This window comes from Mangifera indica, chromosome 4 (genome assembly GCF_011075055.1).
Source record: "Mangifera indica cultivar Alphonso chromosome 4, CATAS_Mindica_2.1, whole genome shotgun sequence".
NCBI lineage: Eukaryota > Viridiplantae > Streptophyta > Magnoliopsida > Sapindales > Anacardiaceae > Mangifera > Mangifera indica.
In genome coordinates, this window is record NC_058140.1 from 14691775 (window position 1) to 14708006 (window position 16232).

General features: G+C 32.1%; 4 protein-coding genes and 1 long non-coding RNA gene across 5 annotated transcripts; 1 reads left to right on the forward strand and 4 right to left on the reverse strand.

The window, feature by feature from the left end:
- Positions 1–1041: 1041 nt before the first annotated feature.
- On the forward strand, positions 1042–1964 carry LOC123212783. The gene has a single exon (XM_044631975.1). It carries the CDS (start codon positions 1199–1201, stop codon positions 1652–1654), a length of 456 nt encoding a protein of 151 aa, XP_044487910.1. The 5' UTR covers positions 1042–1198; the 3' UTR covers positions 1655–1964.
- Positions 1965–2543: 579 nt separating this feature from the next.
- LOC123212785 (probable prefoldin subunit 2) lies at positions 2544–4337 on the reverse strand. Its single transcript, XM_044631976.1, has 2 exons — positions 4195–4337; positions 2544–3156 (listed from the first exon to the last, which is right to left on the reverse strand). Exon 2 carries the CDS (start codon positions 3149–3151, stop codon positions 2720–2722), a length of 432 nt encoding a protein of 143 aa, XP_044487911.1. The 5' UTR covers positions 3152–3156; positions 4195–4337; the 3' UTR covers positions 2544–2719.
- Positions 4338–5366: 1029 nt separating this feature from the next.
- Positions 5367–5803, reverse strand: LOC123213379. Its single transcript, XM_044632808.1, has one exon. The coding sequence runs from the start codon at positions 5698–5700 to the stop codon at positions 5503–5505; it is 198 nt and encodes a 65-aa protein (XP_044488743.1). The 5' UTR covers positions 5701–5803; the 3' UTR covers positions 5367–5502.
- Positions 5804–9608: 3805 nt separating this feature from the next.
- LOC123213260 lies at positions 9609–11436 on the reverse strand. The gene is made up of 3 exons (XR_006501676.1): positions 11233–11436; positions 10404–10515; positions 9609–10011 (listed from the first exon to the last, which is right to left on the reverse strand). It is a non-coding gene; the product is annotated as an uncharacterized LOC123213260 (long non-coding RNA).
- An 863-nt stretch (positions 11437–12299) lies between these two features.
- On the reverse strand, positions 12300–13123 carry LOC123213258 (thymocyte nuclear protein 1). The gene has a single exon (XM_044632652.1). The coding sequence runs from the start codon at positions 12915–12917 to the stop codon at positions 12459–12461; it is 459 nt and encodes a 152-aa protein (XP_044488587.1). The 5' UTR covers positions 12918–13123; the 3' UTR covers positions 12300–12458.
- Between the last annotated feature and the right edge of the window lie 3109 nt (positions 13124–16232).

Below are 16232 nucleotides of genomic sequence, written 5' to 3' on the forward strand. Positions count from 1 at the left end.
CCATTTTCTGTTCTCTCAACTCTTCTTCCCTCACATTCAGCTCCATCTGATCACTCCCCACTATTTTAGACACCGCCGCTAGAAGTTCTTCAAACCTTTTATCATTTCTCGGCTTTAAATAATTGACGCTAAAACTTCTAGGCAACCGAGAGACTTGTGCAGCGGGGCAGCCCACCGAGCTGCCATAACCTACCTTACTAGCGCAATCCTTCATGCTCTCAACATAAGAGTCTCTAACCTTGAGTAAAATCTTTGTGGGTATTTCCATGCAATGCCTCAACTTGCTTCGCAATTCAACTTTGTTGCTCATGTTTGCACCTGTATTATTTTGTTATCTTGTTTTGAATTGAAGAAAAGAAGTGCTGGATATATAGAGATGAGTTCATTTGGGTTTGACTAATTTTAGACTTGTGTTTTGTCGGTAAGCATTAGGAGTCAAAATGGTTTGCATAAAGTATTAAAAAATGGTTTCTAATTGGTTGGTGTTGGAATATATTCTTTATTAATTTCTGTACACCGCCACATTTACTTTCAAAAACTGAATCCTATGGTTGAATTATCATTAATCAAAATTCAAAAGCCTAATTTGACATCTAATGTTAAATGAAACATCTTGACCCAATAGAAGTATACAGTAGTTTGTTTTTTAGTTTTATAATTCAAAATATATCTTACCAGTTTAAAAAATTCATAAATTGTTTAACTAACATCATACTAATATTCTTAAATGATATAAAATATATACACAAATCTAAAATCTCTCATATTTTGTTGATATAAAATTTGTCTAATATTGTCATATTAAAATTATTAATCCTGATAAATTAATTAAAATTCACGATGATTTGAAGACGAGAAGCAATCAATGTCCCATTCAAAAGGGTAATTTGACATCTATTGTTTAAATTATGAATTCCCCCACATTATTGTTCAACTTTGGCCTGCTAAATATTTTCCTATTCATTTAAATATCTGTTGTATTTGGAGTTTTCACTTGTTTTCTCTCCTTTTGAAAAAGTCTACACTGCTATGCTGTTCCATTCAAACCATTGTGAAGCTACTTCCAAGAAACAAATCCAACACTACTATAAATCTGTCTACTCCCTTCGTCTCAAAACAAGCAAGTTCTTCCTTCTTGTTCATTTCTATTAATTTCTTCGCATTTAACGAGCTCTTTTTAACAACATAAGCTGCAAAAATGAGAAGCAAAGCGAACAAGAGAAGCAAGTTCATGCTTATAATCTTAGCGCCCATTAAACTTCTTTCCAAGGCTAGAGATTTCTACGTAAAGGGCATGCAGGATTGCAATGGCCGGATAGGAAATTGCGATGGTGCGATAGTTTGTCCTACGGCACATGTTGTGCACTTGTCTAGGAATTTGAGTGTCAATTCTTCCAACCCGATTCATGATGAAGAACTCAGAGAGCTTTTACGAGCAGCATCAAGAAAGAACATGCAATTGAATCTGTATGGGCAAGCAGAGAAGACGAAGCAGAGGGGTGGAATGGGGAGGAGCTACAGTGTCGGCGTAGGGAAGTTGGGGAGAATTGATGAGGAAGAGGCATGTGCATTTGAGGAAGATTGTTCAAAGGCGGCAGTGCTGTATCCAAGAAGTCGAAGTTATGCGGTTACCCGGAATTTCCTTTCACGGTAGAGAATATTAATACACCAATGCTTGGTGCACATGGTCTTGAGTATCTAATCATATTCTTAATTTAAAATCACGAAATCACATAATAAAATATTATTTTAATACTTAATTGAATATTCAAAACTCCGATTGTGCATAATTTTATTGTAATATTATATTGTCTATGTTTTTCCTTTCATTATTTCGTTACATTCTGATTCTGGAAGTATGAAACTGTAGTAAGAAACATAAAAATCTACTTTCTTTCTTTCATTAGTTTATGTATTTTCTCCCATCTTTAGTTAACGGTATAAATAGTTGTGGAAATATATGCGTATATGAGAACTACACTATGAACTTCACCAGAAAGATGAGAACAGTAGGTCCTTACTTCTGTCCACTGGGATGAAAATGGGATAGAGAAAAATAGAGTATTAGCGAGACCTTTGCAAAGAAAGAGAAAGAAATATTGGAGTTTGAAGCTCAATAAAAAGGTAAGCTGAAATATGATAGGAGCCAGAACAAAGGACATCAATAATGTTAAATAAAGCATATAAAAAAATTTCCTTAAAATTTGAAAAATGAAATTGTTCTAACTTCTAATCATAACATTAATCTCAGAGTCGTAGTTAGACCCAAAAAAGAAAAAAAAAAAAAAAAACCTAAAACACCACCAGAGATGAACATCAATTAAAAATATATAGGGGTTTACGAGATATTAAATGTAGGCCCTCAGGCATGATGTTGCTCACTCTTCAGAGTTTGCAACCGCTAGCAAAGCACCTGTTGGCAAAGGCCTCACGAATAGACATCCTAGTTAAGCCAACATATCCCTGAGTGCGCTAGAGCTGTAGTTCAACAGTTATTCTTTGATAACTTAACCAGCATGCTTGCTGAGAAACATAGATACCTCTTGAACCAGAAAAAGATTAACATAATTAAAATTTAGCAATACTTGTTACAGTCTACATCCAGATCAACCAGAAACACAATTAACTAACATTAGGTAAATACACCATAACAGATATCCAACACAATTTTATCTAGCAAGTTCAAGAAAATCAAGGTAGAATAAAAACAAAGCACCTATCATTCATTTGAACTTGCAGGGCCTACAAGGACTCCTTGAGCAGAACCTTCCTTCCGGTTAGTATCATCCTTTACATCTTCATCAGACTTCCGTATCCTGATTTTGTATTTAGCTTCAAATTCGGCAATTTCTTTCTTCTTCTTCTCCAATGCCTCATTAAGCCTAGTAATTACCTCCTCTATGCCCTCTTTATTGCGCTGGACAGCAGGAAGGACCTCTTTGATTGTTCTCTCAACCAACACACCTCCAATCATCCTATAGCACCGCCTTGATGGGTCAAGTGGCTGAATAGCGTTAATAACCAATGAGTGCTCGCTTGCCTCCATCTCTAGTTCAGTAATTTTCGAGTAAATTTGATTTAGTTCACCTCTCATAGAGGCATACATATTTGCAACTATTTGCTCATTTACTGGTTCTTGACCACTAGTCATAATTCCTGCAAATAAAGAGCGAGGATGCTGAAGGAAGTGAAGCATTCACAGAATCACAGCTCACAGCTAAATCAGCATAAAGGCCTAAAGTTGAAAGCATTTTGATTGAATTGAATTTCCCCTGGACAGCAAACATACCAATTCCGGCAACCCAGAACAACCATAACAACACATCTATCCCTTCAAGAAGAAGACAAGAGCAATTGAAACAATTTTCTTTATGTTACAAAACAATGTTTCTTAGGATAAGAAATAATGTATATAGAATTCATGTTTTAAAACATCAGAAATCTACCACAGGGAAAAATAAAATCAAAACATATGTACAACGTAAGTTAATTGTCACCACATCCAAATACAGGAATGGATATTCAGGCAAAATGTCGTCCTGTCCCTATGGCCTATAACAGAAGAGGTAAGTGAGAGCAAACCACAAACTTTTACACTTAGACTAATCTACTAACTGAAAACCATCACAGCAAAGACATTAATCCAAATTTTCCAACATCACTTCCATCCTTCAAACCTTAAATACACTGCTTACCTTAGATTGAGCTAGAACATATAGTTTACAAAATGGGTTCAAATAACTGGTATCACATTGTTCAAAAGATAGACACGTGAATCCATACCATAGAGATATCTGAACCCTTTACAACTGGGACAAAGGACAAGCTATTTTGATAAAAGAATAACTTGAATAGTTGAAAGAAAATTTCAACTTTCAACTAATATAAGTAGAACTCAAAAGGATGAAAACTGCAAGACTTATACAACTAAAGATTTAGCTTCACAAGCACAATCATTTATAACTATTATCAATTAAGAAACTAATAAAAGCAAAATCGGTCAGAAAATTATAGTATCTTCCGAAAAAAAATATTCAATTCAACCTCGTTCATCACCCACAACCACAAGAAAAAAGCCGCAGCCGCACCCAAAATAAAAAAAGACTTTGGGGACAAAAGAACTCAACTCGATCCGCAAACCGTAAAACAGTAAACGGTGAGGCGTCTATCAAAACAAAAAGGTGACAAACTTACCAGTAAAGTGGTGAGAGATGGTTTTATGTTGGGATTCTGGTCACTGGCGTCGATGCGACTGAGGATATTGGGAGATCAGCTCTAGGTTTCAGGCTTGGACGGATTAACAATAACTGTACACTTGTATTCGTTTTTATTTTATAAAATGTTTTATTATTTTTTGGAACCAATTTGGGCCTCATGTGTAGACTGACAGGCCCATATGGATTGGGAACAACATTCTTTGTAAGCCCAAATCGTTCAAAAGGCACTGTAAAACTTGCAGCATCTGCTCCAATAGATAATCAATAAAACTATGTGCATCCATTTTTGATATATAATTTATGTACACAGATAAGGTATTATCATATGATTAGATGTTTCTTTATCATATAATGACACATATTTTAAAATCACCTAATTACTTGATGATATATCACTGTATATATGAATTGTGTATCAAAAATGGAAACACATAGTATTACTCATAGATAATTTAAGCGATAACGGATCAGATTTTATGTATAAGAGAGTATAGTTTTGAATCCTTTCTGACATCATTTGATTAAACACTGGTTGTAAAGTTGATTAAAGCAAAGTTCTATTTGCTCGGTATAATTGATTTGACCCAAAAAAATGACCTGATTTGGGTGAGGTTTCTCCCTTTTTTTTATAAAAAAAAGCCTTGCGCATTTCCTAGTCCCTTTCTTCTTCTTAAAATAGGCATTTCAATCCTTTGAAGCAATTCCCATTTATTAAAAATAAAAAGATACACTAATTTTGAAGTATTCCCATTGCCGTTGACAAAGAAGAAGGCAGAAACCTATTATTTGGTTCAGTTGTTCCAAAGCTTGCACATCGGAAGGATGAAAACCAAAATTCAGTTACAGCCCTTCAAAACGCCTCTTCTCATTTATGCCAATTTAATTATTATCCCCCACTGCCTCCACTACAGCTTCCTTTCAAAACTGCCATTGAATTTTATTATCTGGGTTCTATCCAAATGTTAAAAAAAAAAAAAAAAAAAACTGCCATTCAGAAGAAACTATGATGTAATTTAACAGAAAATAATATTTCCATGGACGCCTCCATATATAGTCAAAGTTTCATCCTTATATTTTATGTCAACGAATGATCAAGATTAACCGGTTCATCAAAATAACAATAAATCTGAGTGTTGCAACAAACAACAATAAAGAAGTAATTTTTTTTTGGTCAGATTCCATTCCATCGCACTAAACCTTGAAAGACAAACAAACAGAATCGGTAGGCTTATATAACAAAAAGAAAATCGAATTAGTATTTCTTATCCACACATAACAAAAGCTGTTATGAGATGCTACGTTTGCCTGGACGATCGGCAACCTTGAGCGTTTTGTCGATAAGTTTCTTCGCCTTTCGGCTTCGGATCTCTACCTTCACACTGGAGCTTTTGTCCATCTTTATGTATGGTTTCTTCGACTTCTTCAATGCTCTCACCTTCGACTTTATCGACTCCACCAAGTTCTCTAACTGGTTGATGGCCATTTCGGTTTTCTTTCTTTCAGATTTTCTCCCGAGAATTTTAAGATTCTCGGCTATAAATCTTGCATTTTCCTGCTTCGCCTTTTACTTCTTCCTTCCACATTTCACTCCTGAGGCTTTTATAGACTCGGCTTTAGAGAAATGGGATTACATTTAACGATTATTACGAGTGAGCCATTGAGGCCTCCCTGTCATAGGATAAAAATAAATAATGATCAAATCAAGGAAAAAAGTTACTCATTACTTAAAACTTCAGGTTTTGGACGGCTGAGATTAGTTTATGATGGAGCCTACTATCATATTCTTATAGAAGGAAACAAATTCAGATCAGCTGTGAGCCTGTGATAGTGACATATCACGCAATAACAATCTGACTGTAGGGGAAAATACAATCAAAGGGATAATCCTGTTAATAAAGGAGAAGATATGAGTATTTTAGTAAATTGAGACTTCTGATGCAGTTAGACTTAGCTGTCACCTTCCTTATTCCAATAGGTGAAAATAAACTCTTTTTCCTATAAAATATTTTCGAATTTTTGCAGTTGGGTAATTAATTTTACTTTTTAAATACAAGCAGTTGAATTTTACACCAAAACCAGGTGTTCAGAAATGGAATTATCAACTAATTAAGTTATGGCAAAAGCTTAATCACAAAATTATTTGATTAAACAATAAAATTATATGTGTATATTTTTTTTATGTAAATGATTTTAAATTAATGGTAAAATTATATTCACTCATATAATAATATATCTATATATTTATATATTTATATACACATAACATTACTCTAAAAATGCGTTTGGTTGAAGGATTTTAAGAGTACCTTGGTAATCTATCTTTTATTCCCTTGTTTGGTTTGTCAGTAATAAAAGATTACAGTAATCTTCTATTACCAATACTGACGTGGCAGGTAATATAGATGGTAATCTAATTATCACTTTCACCTTAGGTATTTAAAGATTACTGGGGTAATCTTGAGTTTATTATAATTATATTAATTTTTATTAACTTTTTGAGATAAAAATAAATTTATTTTTAATTAATATGACAAATAATATAAAAATATTTAAAAATAATTATATGACAAATAAGTAAAATAATTTACTAGTAATCTTTTATTACCTTTAAACAAACACAATAATTATTTATACCTATCAAATTTTATCAAACATAGTAATCATTTATACCCAGTAATCTTCTAAGTAATCTATCTTCAAGGTAATCTTTCTATTTTAGTAATCAAATATTACCCAAACTAAACACCCCCTTAGAGTAAATCATACACAATACAACCTCCACGTAATGTTTTGAATTCCTTTCGATGGACTTCAAATTTCTATTACTAAACAAAGGACAAACTCAACCTTAAACTCAATTTTAACTAGAGTTAGATTCAAATCGAATCAAACTCAAGTTTATCTAAACTCGAGTTTATCTTGTTTTGAGTGAAATCAAGTTCGAGCTTAACTCGTTCAAGAGGAGTCCAGTTTAAACCAACCTTTAAGCTTAATTCGATACTAAAATAATATTATTTTTATGTGTATTAATCAAAATAATGTCATTTTAATTTATTTATATCAATTTTTTTAACTCACAAACTTAATGAGTTGAACACTTCAAAGTTTGATCTCAAATTTAAATTCAAAAATATTAAAATTTATTTAAATTAAACTCATTTCAAATTTACTCAAATTAAACTTGATTTGAATTTGTTCGTAATTTTGACCATAATTCCCTTTGATAGCAATTCGTAGTCCCCATATGCTTGTATTGACATTAATATCTTTTTCAAATTGCACCAATTGATGTTAGTCTTGCCAAATGCCAATTGATTGGAAGCCTTGACAATTTCCACTTTTTAGGTATCCATTAGAGTGATATTATCATTAAGGATAGAATCAATCAATCAATCAAAGACCACTTTATGGTGTTTAATTGTTATTCTAAAGGAAAGGGGGTTGCAAATTGCACGTTATATGTTTTATTTTTTCATTAAATTGAATAATTTGAAATCACATTTTGCTCATGAAAAAAACAGTTGAAGTTAAGGATATAATTCTTCAACTGATTTTCTCCCGTACAATATGCCTCATTTTTGGCATTGCTTCAACAATGTCAATTGAATAGAGGTATTTTTCTCACCTGAAATTCATAGTACATCAGAAAATTAAGGTAATATTAATCAAATTCTTGAAAAAGGCCAAAGGACTATTTACCACTTAAGTTTTAACTTATTTTCAAAATTACGTTTATAATGTTTTAAAAACTTAAATATTTATTCATGAATTAATTTTAGTTACAATTTTTTATTAGAGATAAGAGTGAAATTATCATTTTACTACTAAACTTTAAAATCTTAAAAATTTATATCATTTTTCTCTTTTAATTTAAAAAATTAACAATTTTTTCAAAAATTAAACTTTGAAAAGGTTTCAATTTCCCCTCATGATTAAACTAATGAATTGACAAAGACGGTTATCATCTTCGTCACTAGACGATTCTAGTCTCATCATCGCTCAACAATTCTGATCTCATCATCAATTCCATCCCAAAGGTTTTTAAGCAATGATTTTTGGTCTCATTGTTGATTCTAATCTCTTTATTGATTCATCTGGACAAAAACAATTTATCTTTATACAGATGAATATTTATTTTCTTTGACGAGAATGAGATCAGTAGAAGGGAGAAAGACAATCGAGGGCTATTAGAGAGGAAGATGTATGTCTAAAAAATTGAAATCCTAAAGAGAAAAATTCAACTTTTTAAAGTTCAATTATGAAGATAATTATTAGTTTTTTAAATTATAAAATAATATAAATTTTTAAAATTTAATAATAAAATAAAAATTTTATTTTTACCTTTGATAACAAATTTTAATAAAAATTAATTTATAAATAAATACTTAAATTTTGAAATATTACAAGAGTACGCTAAAAATCCTTTGGCCTCGTGAAAGTATGTTCGTCTGACTATTATCATAGCGAAACTAGAATAATGACCCTACTCAAGAAAACATAAATAAATAAAAGGCTGGGAAATAATGCTGTCTATCACCACGTGTGAAACGAATCTAAATTAAAAGACTTTTGTTGACACAAAAGTCTTAATATATTTTATTAAATATGGGGATGCTGAAAAGTCAAGTCCTCTCATTTATGATGTGATAAATGATACATGCATGCATCAAATCAACGTTAATTGCAGAGTAAAGTCCGCAGTCTTATCTTCGTACTTTAGAAAAACTCATCTATACAGACAGACAGACAGACAGACCTCCAAAGCAGCTAGACCTAGATGAAATGAATGCAAGAGAAACATTCAGTAGCTGTTTGGTTTTAAATTAGAAGAGTATAACCGGAGATGAAGAGAATGTTTTCAGACCGGATTAATCAGATGAAGGAAGGGAATGATTTGATCTAATCAATTTATTAGTGATTAAATCAGTTAATATATAAATAATATTAAAAAATTTACATAATTTATAATTAAATATATAATATAATTTATTTAATATTAAAATAATTTTAATTTTAAGATATATATATATTTAAATATGATAAATAAGATTTTGATTCAAATTTTTATAGTAGATTTAAAAAAAAAAATTTATATTAATTTAATCAAACTTAATTTTATATAATATTATCCAATTAAGTTGATTAATGGTTAATTATTCACCGCTCCTTTTTTTAAAACCATGGAAATTTAAATTACTTGGAAGTTCAATATTCAAAGTTCAACATGCAAACCTGACTAGTATGATTGGTGAGTATAAGATGGCGGCGACGTGCCTTAATAGACTAGAGTAGAAATCTATTTCAACACTCAATTGGTAAGATGATAAATAGTCTCCTAAATTAGATGATTTTCCCAAACAAACAAACATCTCCAAAGTTCTTGCGTCAGGATGACAGGACAAAAGCTCACCATAGAAATTTTTTATATAATTCAAACATGTCTTAAGTAATTTTTCAAAAAATAATTAATATGATATAATAATAGTAAAAGGTCAGGTGGTCATCTTACGAAACAATTAAAAACCCCAGAGTTCATAAATCGGCCTTAATATCCATTGTACCAATCAAACCCCACTTCCCCTTAGGGCCCCCAAATCCTGCTTCAGTTACCAGCTTCAATCAAATTAAGAATCCAATGCCGTACCTCTAACGCAAAGAGGATATTCCACATAGTTGAAATAAAGGCATGATGCAAGCTTGATTTTCTGACTTCTGATGATATATCTATCAGCTTCAGATTTGGCAAAACTTTCAACTTCGATTTCTACCCAAATTTCCAAGTCTTTCTCTAAGCCTACACGGGGAGATAGAAAATAGTTGTGAACAAGAGTTCATCAATTATTCAGAAAAATGAAAGATGTTTCTGCGTATAATATTACGTAACAAAACCAGTTTTCTGACTTCAACAATCAAACCATAGAGAAGAAGTTTGAAATATCTTTGTAATAACACAATATTTCCATCTAAATATTTATCCAAATCTTGTTCAGTTTTTCGGTCCAATTCCTGAAAAATCCCAGTTGTTACAGAGTTTTAAAATTTTAAAATACTATTACTAATAATAAGATTGCTTAAGAATTTAGTGTTTGCTGAGTTGCTAAAAGAGCCATTGTTGCAGTTTCAACACGCAAGCTATGTGGCTCAAGACTGACAGCAGTAGCACCTGCGTCCATCAATCATATCTACCTTCTATGTGAATTGCAATGCTTATTGAGGAACAGAACAGGCTGTCTTAATGCTGTTTTCCGTTTCCTCCACTTAAGCAAAAATATCCCCCATGGAAACAATGAACCAAGAACTGAAAGATAAGTATAAACCAAAAATTATAAAGGGAATGGACAATCATCATAAGATACAGAAATGATAACAACGTTCTTGGTCCAGAATACATACTGATGAAGTAGGAAACAGCGACAATAAGATTAATAAAAGTTTTAATAACCTCATCCAACAAATATTCCTACTCAATTGAAAAACAAGAAACTGCAAATGTGTTCATCGTAGCAGCCATATATATTTGATTCCTCAAACATGGACCAAAACAAAAAATTTAAACTTCTACTAATATGCTCTCTACTAGATACGCAAATTCATTCCAACCCCTTCTCGTCTAACAACTATCAGTCCAATAGATTCTTTACTTGATGCTAATGCACTGACAAGTAGAGTAGCTTCTGCTATTGCAACATAAGATAGCTTTGACTGGGCAATCTATTTCAACAAACAAGGCTAAGAAGACCATAAATAGATACTAAAAAGCTAACTGCATCATACTGCCATCGTTCCAGTAACTCAAGCACATGTTACCCGATGTATTACAATAATTTATCACAGTACTACTAAATTTATACTCTAGTCTTACAAATCGATTCACTAATCACTTTACTGCTAAGGTGAACTTTGTGTTGGACGACCTGCTACCCCATATTGGCTTTCATAAAGATTACGTCAGTGATTCTAATTCCAAGGAAATGACAAACCACATAAATGCAAGAAGTAGGAAAGAATAACATACAAGAGGTAAACGGCCATCAATGTTCATAGGAGGATTCAAAGCCATTTCATGCAGCCACAGACCTTTGCTGGAACCATGGCAAAGGGATTGAAAACAAAAGAAAAATAATCTTCAGATACCCCCATCATAAGAGAAAGAAATCAGAACACGTTCAGCCGTCCATAAACTATAGTTAAATTAAAAAATACAGCTAGAGTAAAGAATCACGTATTTACATTTTCAGATGCTGCCCAAATAGTATGCTGCAATCTGTCCACTCGATTTTCTGAGACTGCAGGTGAACGTTCTGTCAACAGAGGGGTTATACTATGAGCTCCAAGTTCCTCGGGCAGTGTAAAGAAAGTATAATAAGAAGCCATGAAATAACCACATAACAAAAGCATTTCAAGGTTCTAAACATATAGTATCCATGAATAAATTAACACATACAATGATACAAAGCATTTCTCTACAAGCCAAACAGCTCGACCGCCCCTTAACAGTACTCAACAGGAGAAGGTTTAAAAATAAACAACATTACATACCCTCAACCTTCAACAGTCCATACTCATGATCAAACCAAAGATCAAACACTTACCAAAAGCAGCAAACACATTCCATTGTGTAGTTTGAGGAAGAACTAAAATTGGATCCTCCAGTGCCACAAAATCCAATTCTGTGCAGTGAATCATTTGTATATAACCTCGTATCAAACCTCCTTTCCCATTGAAATCTCTACCCTTGCGTTCAAAATTTAGAAAAACGGTATATATCTTCACCGTTCGTCAAAACAGAGTTGTTCTAAATTGCCAGCATAAAAATTAAAGTTCTTGAATACTATAATTTCTATATATTTTATTTGTGCAAAGCAAAGAATCGTTTCGAATTATATATAAAACAGGTGTCTAAATTAAGAGTGTATCTATCATTGGTGCCACTAGGGTTTTGGAGTTCGAACTTTAATTAGAACTGAAATTGTGGTTTTTGAGCGAAATCAGAATGTATGTTGAAATGCCACATTTTTTTGTTGATGCCATCTTTAACGAAAAGAAAAACTACCAATCAACAACAAAACACAAAGAAGAGAATTAAACATAAGTTCCAAGTTTAAAGAAACTATTTATTTACAGCCACAACCATCCTAATAACCCTTGAAAAACAAAAAGCCCAAAAAAGACTACACATTTTCAACCACAGTGGCTTGCAAATTGCAATACATGTACAGTGATTCATCCACACGATTCAACTCATTCTTCCTCCTCCTCCTCCTCCTCTCGACCATCCCCATGAAACCCACCTCCCAAATTGCAAACCCTTTCCCACACACTCTCCGAAACCGGCACAACCGATAACCTAGGCTGCCTAAAGAGCCCCCAGTCCTTCAGCCCATCATCCTTCTTCATCTCTTTCAAGTCGACCATTCGCCTCATCGTTCCCACTTCCTTCACATCCACGACTCCTTCGCCCTGGCCATCAATCTTGTACCACTCCTGAATTACAGTCACCACGCCCACCACGCAGCGTGCTCGGGCGCCAGAGTGGTAGAAGAAGCAGAGGTCGTTCAGTTTCATGGACTTCATGTGTTTTTGTGCTTGGCTGTTCTTGACCCCGTCCCATTGGCTTAGGCCTCCATTTGCTGCTTGGTCGTCCCATGACCACTCACTTGGTTCAGTCTTCAAAAGCCAGTATTGTCTCTCTTTGCCCATCTCTATTCTGTGTGGTTTCAAAGAGCGTGTACAAGTAACACAGTTAATGGGGATGAAGTTAGTAAGGTAGGTTTAATGATGCGAGAAATACTTGGTTTGGCGCCAATGGTGGATTGTGCAGAGATCAGGATGGTTCCGTACGACAGGTGGATAAAAACTGGACCTAGATTTGGGTGCTGACAGCCTGTGGAGCACTGGACGGTGAAAAACCATAAATATTAAAATTATTTCATTAAGTACATAATAATTATTAATTAAAGTTGCAGGTAAAGCCAGATCTATCTTAACAACTTTAAGAACTATTGGGGGTGATTGGAAATTCAAATAAAAAAATTTTTATTAACATTTACTGTACTAATACTTAAAGTGATTGAGACTGAATTTCAATAAAAATAATTTAGTTTAAATTTATAATTTAAATATATAAATAAAATATATAATTTAAATTTATTATTTGAATTTATAATTTATTAATAAAATAATATAATTTAAATAAAATTAAGTATTTATCTAATTTATGAGTTAAATTAAATTAAATTTTTTTAACTCAAATTTAATTTATTTCAATATAAATTAAAATTTTTAATTTAAATTTAAAATAAATTAATTAAATTGAATTGAATCAATTATTAAATTCGAATCTAACTCAATTCCAATTCAACACTTATAACTATGCTAGTGTCCAGTGGCCACATAACTAGTATCTCTGTCAAACAGCACGGCAAACCATGCCGGGTTAATGCGGCATGGCCCTTGGTCGTATCATAGCTTACCAATCAGCAGATGGTGCCTGCACGCAGATATGGTATAGTCTGACTGGATCAGGCTTTCGCTGACTGTTAACAGGCTAGCCGGCATGTTTTTAGGTCACCTATCATATTTATTTATAATTAAATTAAACCCAGACCCAAGTAAGCCCAACTCAGTAACAAAAAATTTGAATTTTATCTTGAGCCTAAGGTCGTATTTACCAAATGCTCCTTAAGCCCAACTCGAGGAAAGCCCTTTCAAGAGCAGAAAGGATTTGTTTAGGACGGGATAAGCACACATGATGGTAGATTTATTTCATGATTAATTCCCTTTTTTCACAAAGAAAATATATATATTCTTAGTGTCCTTTTTATATATCTTATATTTATTTCATTTATCATTGTGAAAAGGATTAATATGAAATGCATTTTTCGTATTTGTTAGATAGATGAATTCAGTGTATGATGATCAAACGTACGTATAATTATTATACTAAGTAAATCAAAATTTTATAAATATGATAGAAACTCTAACCAAAACATTCATCTTAAAAGTTCTAATATTTCATTAATTTTGTTAATCATTGGGGTCAATGTATAACTTTTATTAAACCTATTGAATATCACATTTTATGATCTGATTGTTTCTTTAAGGTAGAACCGATCAACCATACAAAACATGTCAAACTTTAAGTCCAGTGATCAACTTTATAATCATTAAATTAGATTAATCAAAAGTTTGATCTTGATGTGACGTTATAAGAAACTTCGACTCATACTTTCTTATACATAAAATCTCTTCTTTTATCACTTAAATTATCTTTTTTAATTTTAATTAAACACTGCTGATAATTTTCATAAAATTATTATTTTTTCTATAAATTTATCTCCTAAGGATAAATGAAATAAAAATCTTTGTTAATGTATATCTGCGTTATTGACAAAATTTTTTTAATATCTCTTTATTTAGAATGCGATATATATTTTATTAAAAAATTATATTTAAAAATAAGATGTATACGAAAGAGAAAAGGTTGTCTTTTATACATATTAGAACAACTTAAATGACCAGAAATACCAATGACTTTTCCTCTAATATTGAAGCATCCTTGTATAAGGTTCCATAAATAAATGATGTCATTGAAAATTCAGATTTTTCTGCAACATCATTCTAGACTTTTGCTGAATTTTCAACAAATTATTCAGTCAAATATAAGAAATTATAATATTTGGATTGAGAAAAATATATTAATTTTCTAGATGACTTGAGTAAATAGCCTGGGGTTTTGTCCTTTTTCGGATAGATTTAGGTTAGACATATAACCAGACGATCCATCTGTTTAATACAAGTCTTCAAAGACACTTATTATTTATCTGCTGGTACGTTCCAAATATTCAACACTAACTTGACAAAGGCAAAAATTGAGGGCACAGTCAAACAGATATAAGAAATAGCTACAGCAACTGCTGCCAGCCATAGACTTATAATCATATAATAATATAAAGAAAAATGGGTTTTCTTAAAATTAAATATAACGGCATGCTTAGCCAGCCAAGAGACAACCATTTTCACACTGGTCAAACACCGAATATCAAAGCAAAAGCATGCTTATATGTTCCATTATTTGTTGTCAAATTGAGAGACATTATGATGAAGGAATATTAGGGTTTTCTTTAAAAAGTTTTAACTTTCTTGTAAAATCGTTTATCTTTTTCAGTAAATTTTAACAATCCCACGTGAAAAATATACAGGTTCAAGAATTAATCTATTGCGTAAGTAGGATGGAACCCCCGCAACTTGGAATTTGAGCTTGTAAATTTAAAAAAGTCTGATAATGATGAATGAGGCGAGTGGGTGCGGGTTCACCATGGCCACACAATGCTTGAGCTTTGTAGATGATATTAATTAGAGCAACAATTGCCACCCAAGTGGAGAGTTGAATAATGGTATGGTGTGAGAATGATATAATCAATGGGTTTGTTTTCAGCAAAAGACAGAGCACACGCATGAGCTGAATTGATGAGTTTTAATTTTGAATGGACAAGACAAAAAAAAAAAAAAAGCTTTTTGGTTCTTGTGTGGAGAACTTCTTCGCATAGTGGCTGCCATTATGATAACGGAGATTATATTATATCAACTTGCCCAAAAATTAGGACATTAGTATCCTAAACCTCAATAATAATGTTTGCTTCCTTTGTCCTTTCTTTTTCCTCTTTCATTCGTTTTCAAAACATTTATGAATAATATTTTTTTTTATATATATGATCACAATCATATATTAATATCATTGGTGATGCCTAATATTAGAAACTATGTGACAAAATTTCATTGAATGGACATTTAGATTAAAAAAAATATATATGTACATGTGCATACACAAAGTTATTTGTCGTTGATAATTTTTTTATATGTATGTTTCTTTTGTCGCTAGGCAATTGTTTTTAAACTTGATCTCAATCTAGAAGCACATGCACATGAAACAGGTTAAGGAAGAATAGAACAAATAAGAAAACAAGGGCCAACAGATAAATCAAACCAACTTATTTAAAATTTGATATTTAATTA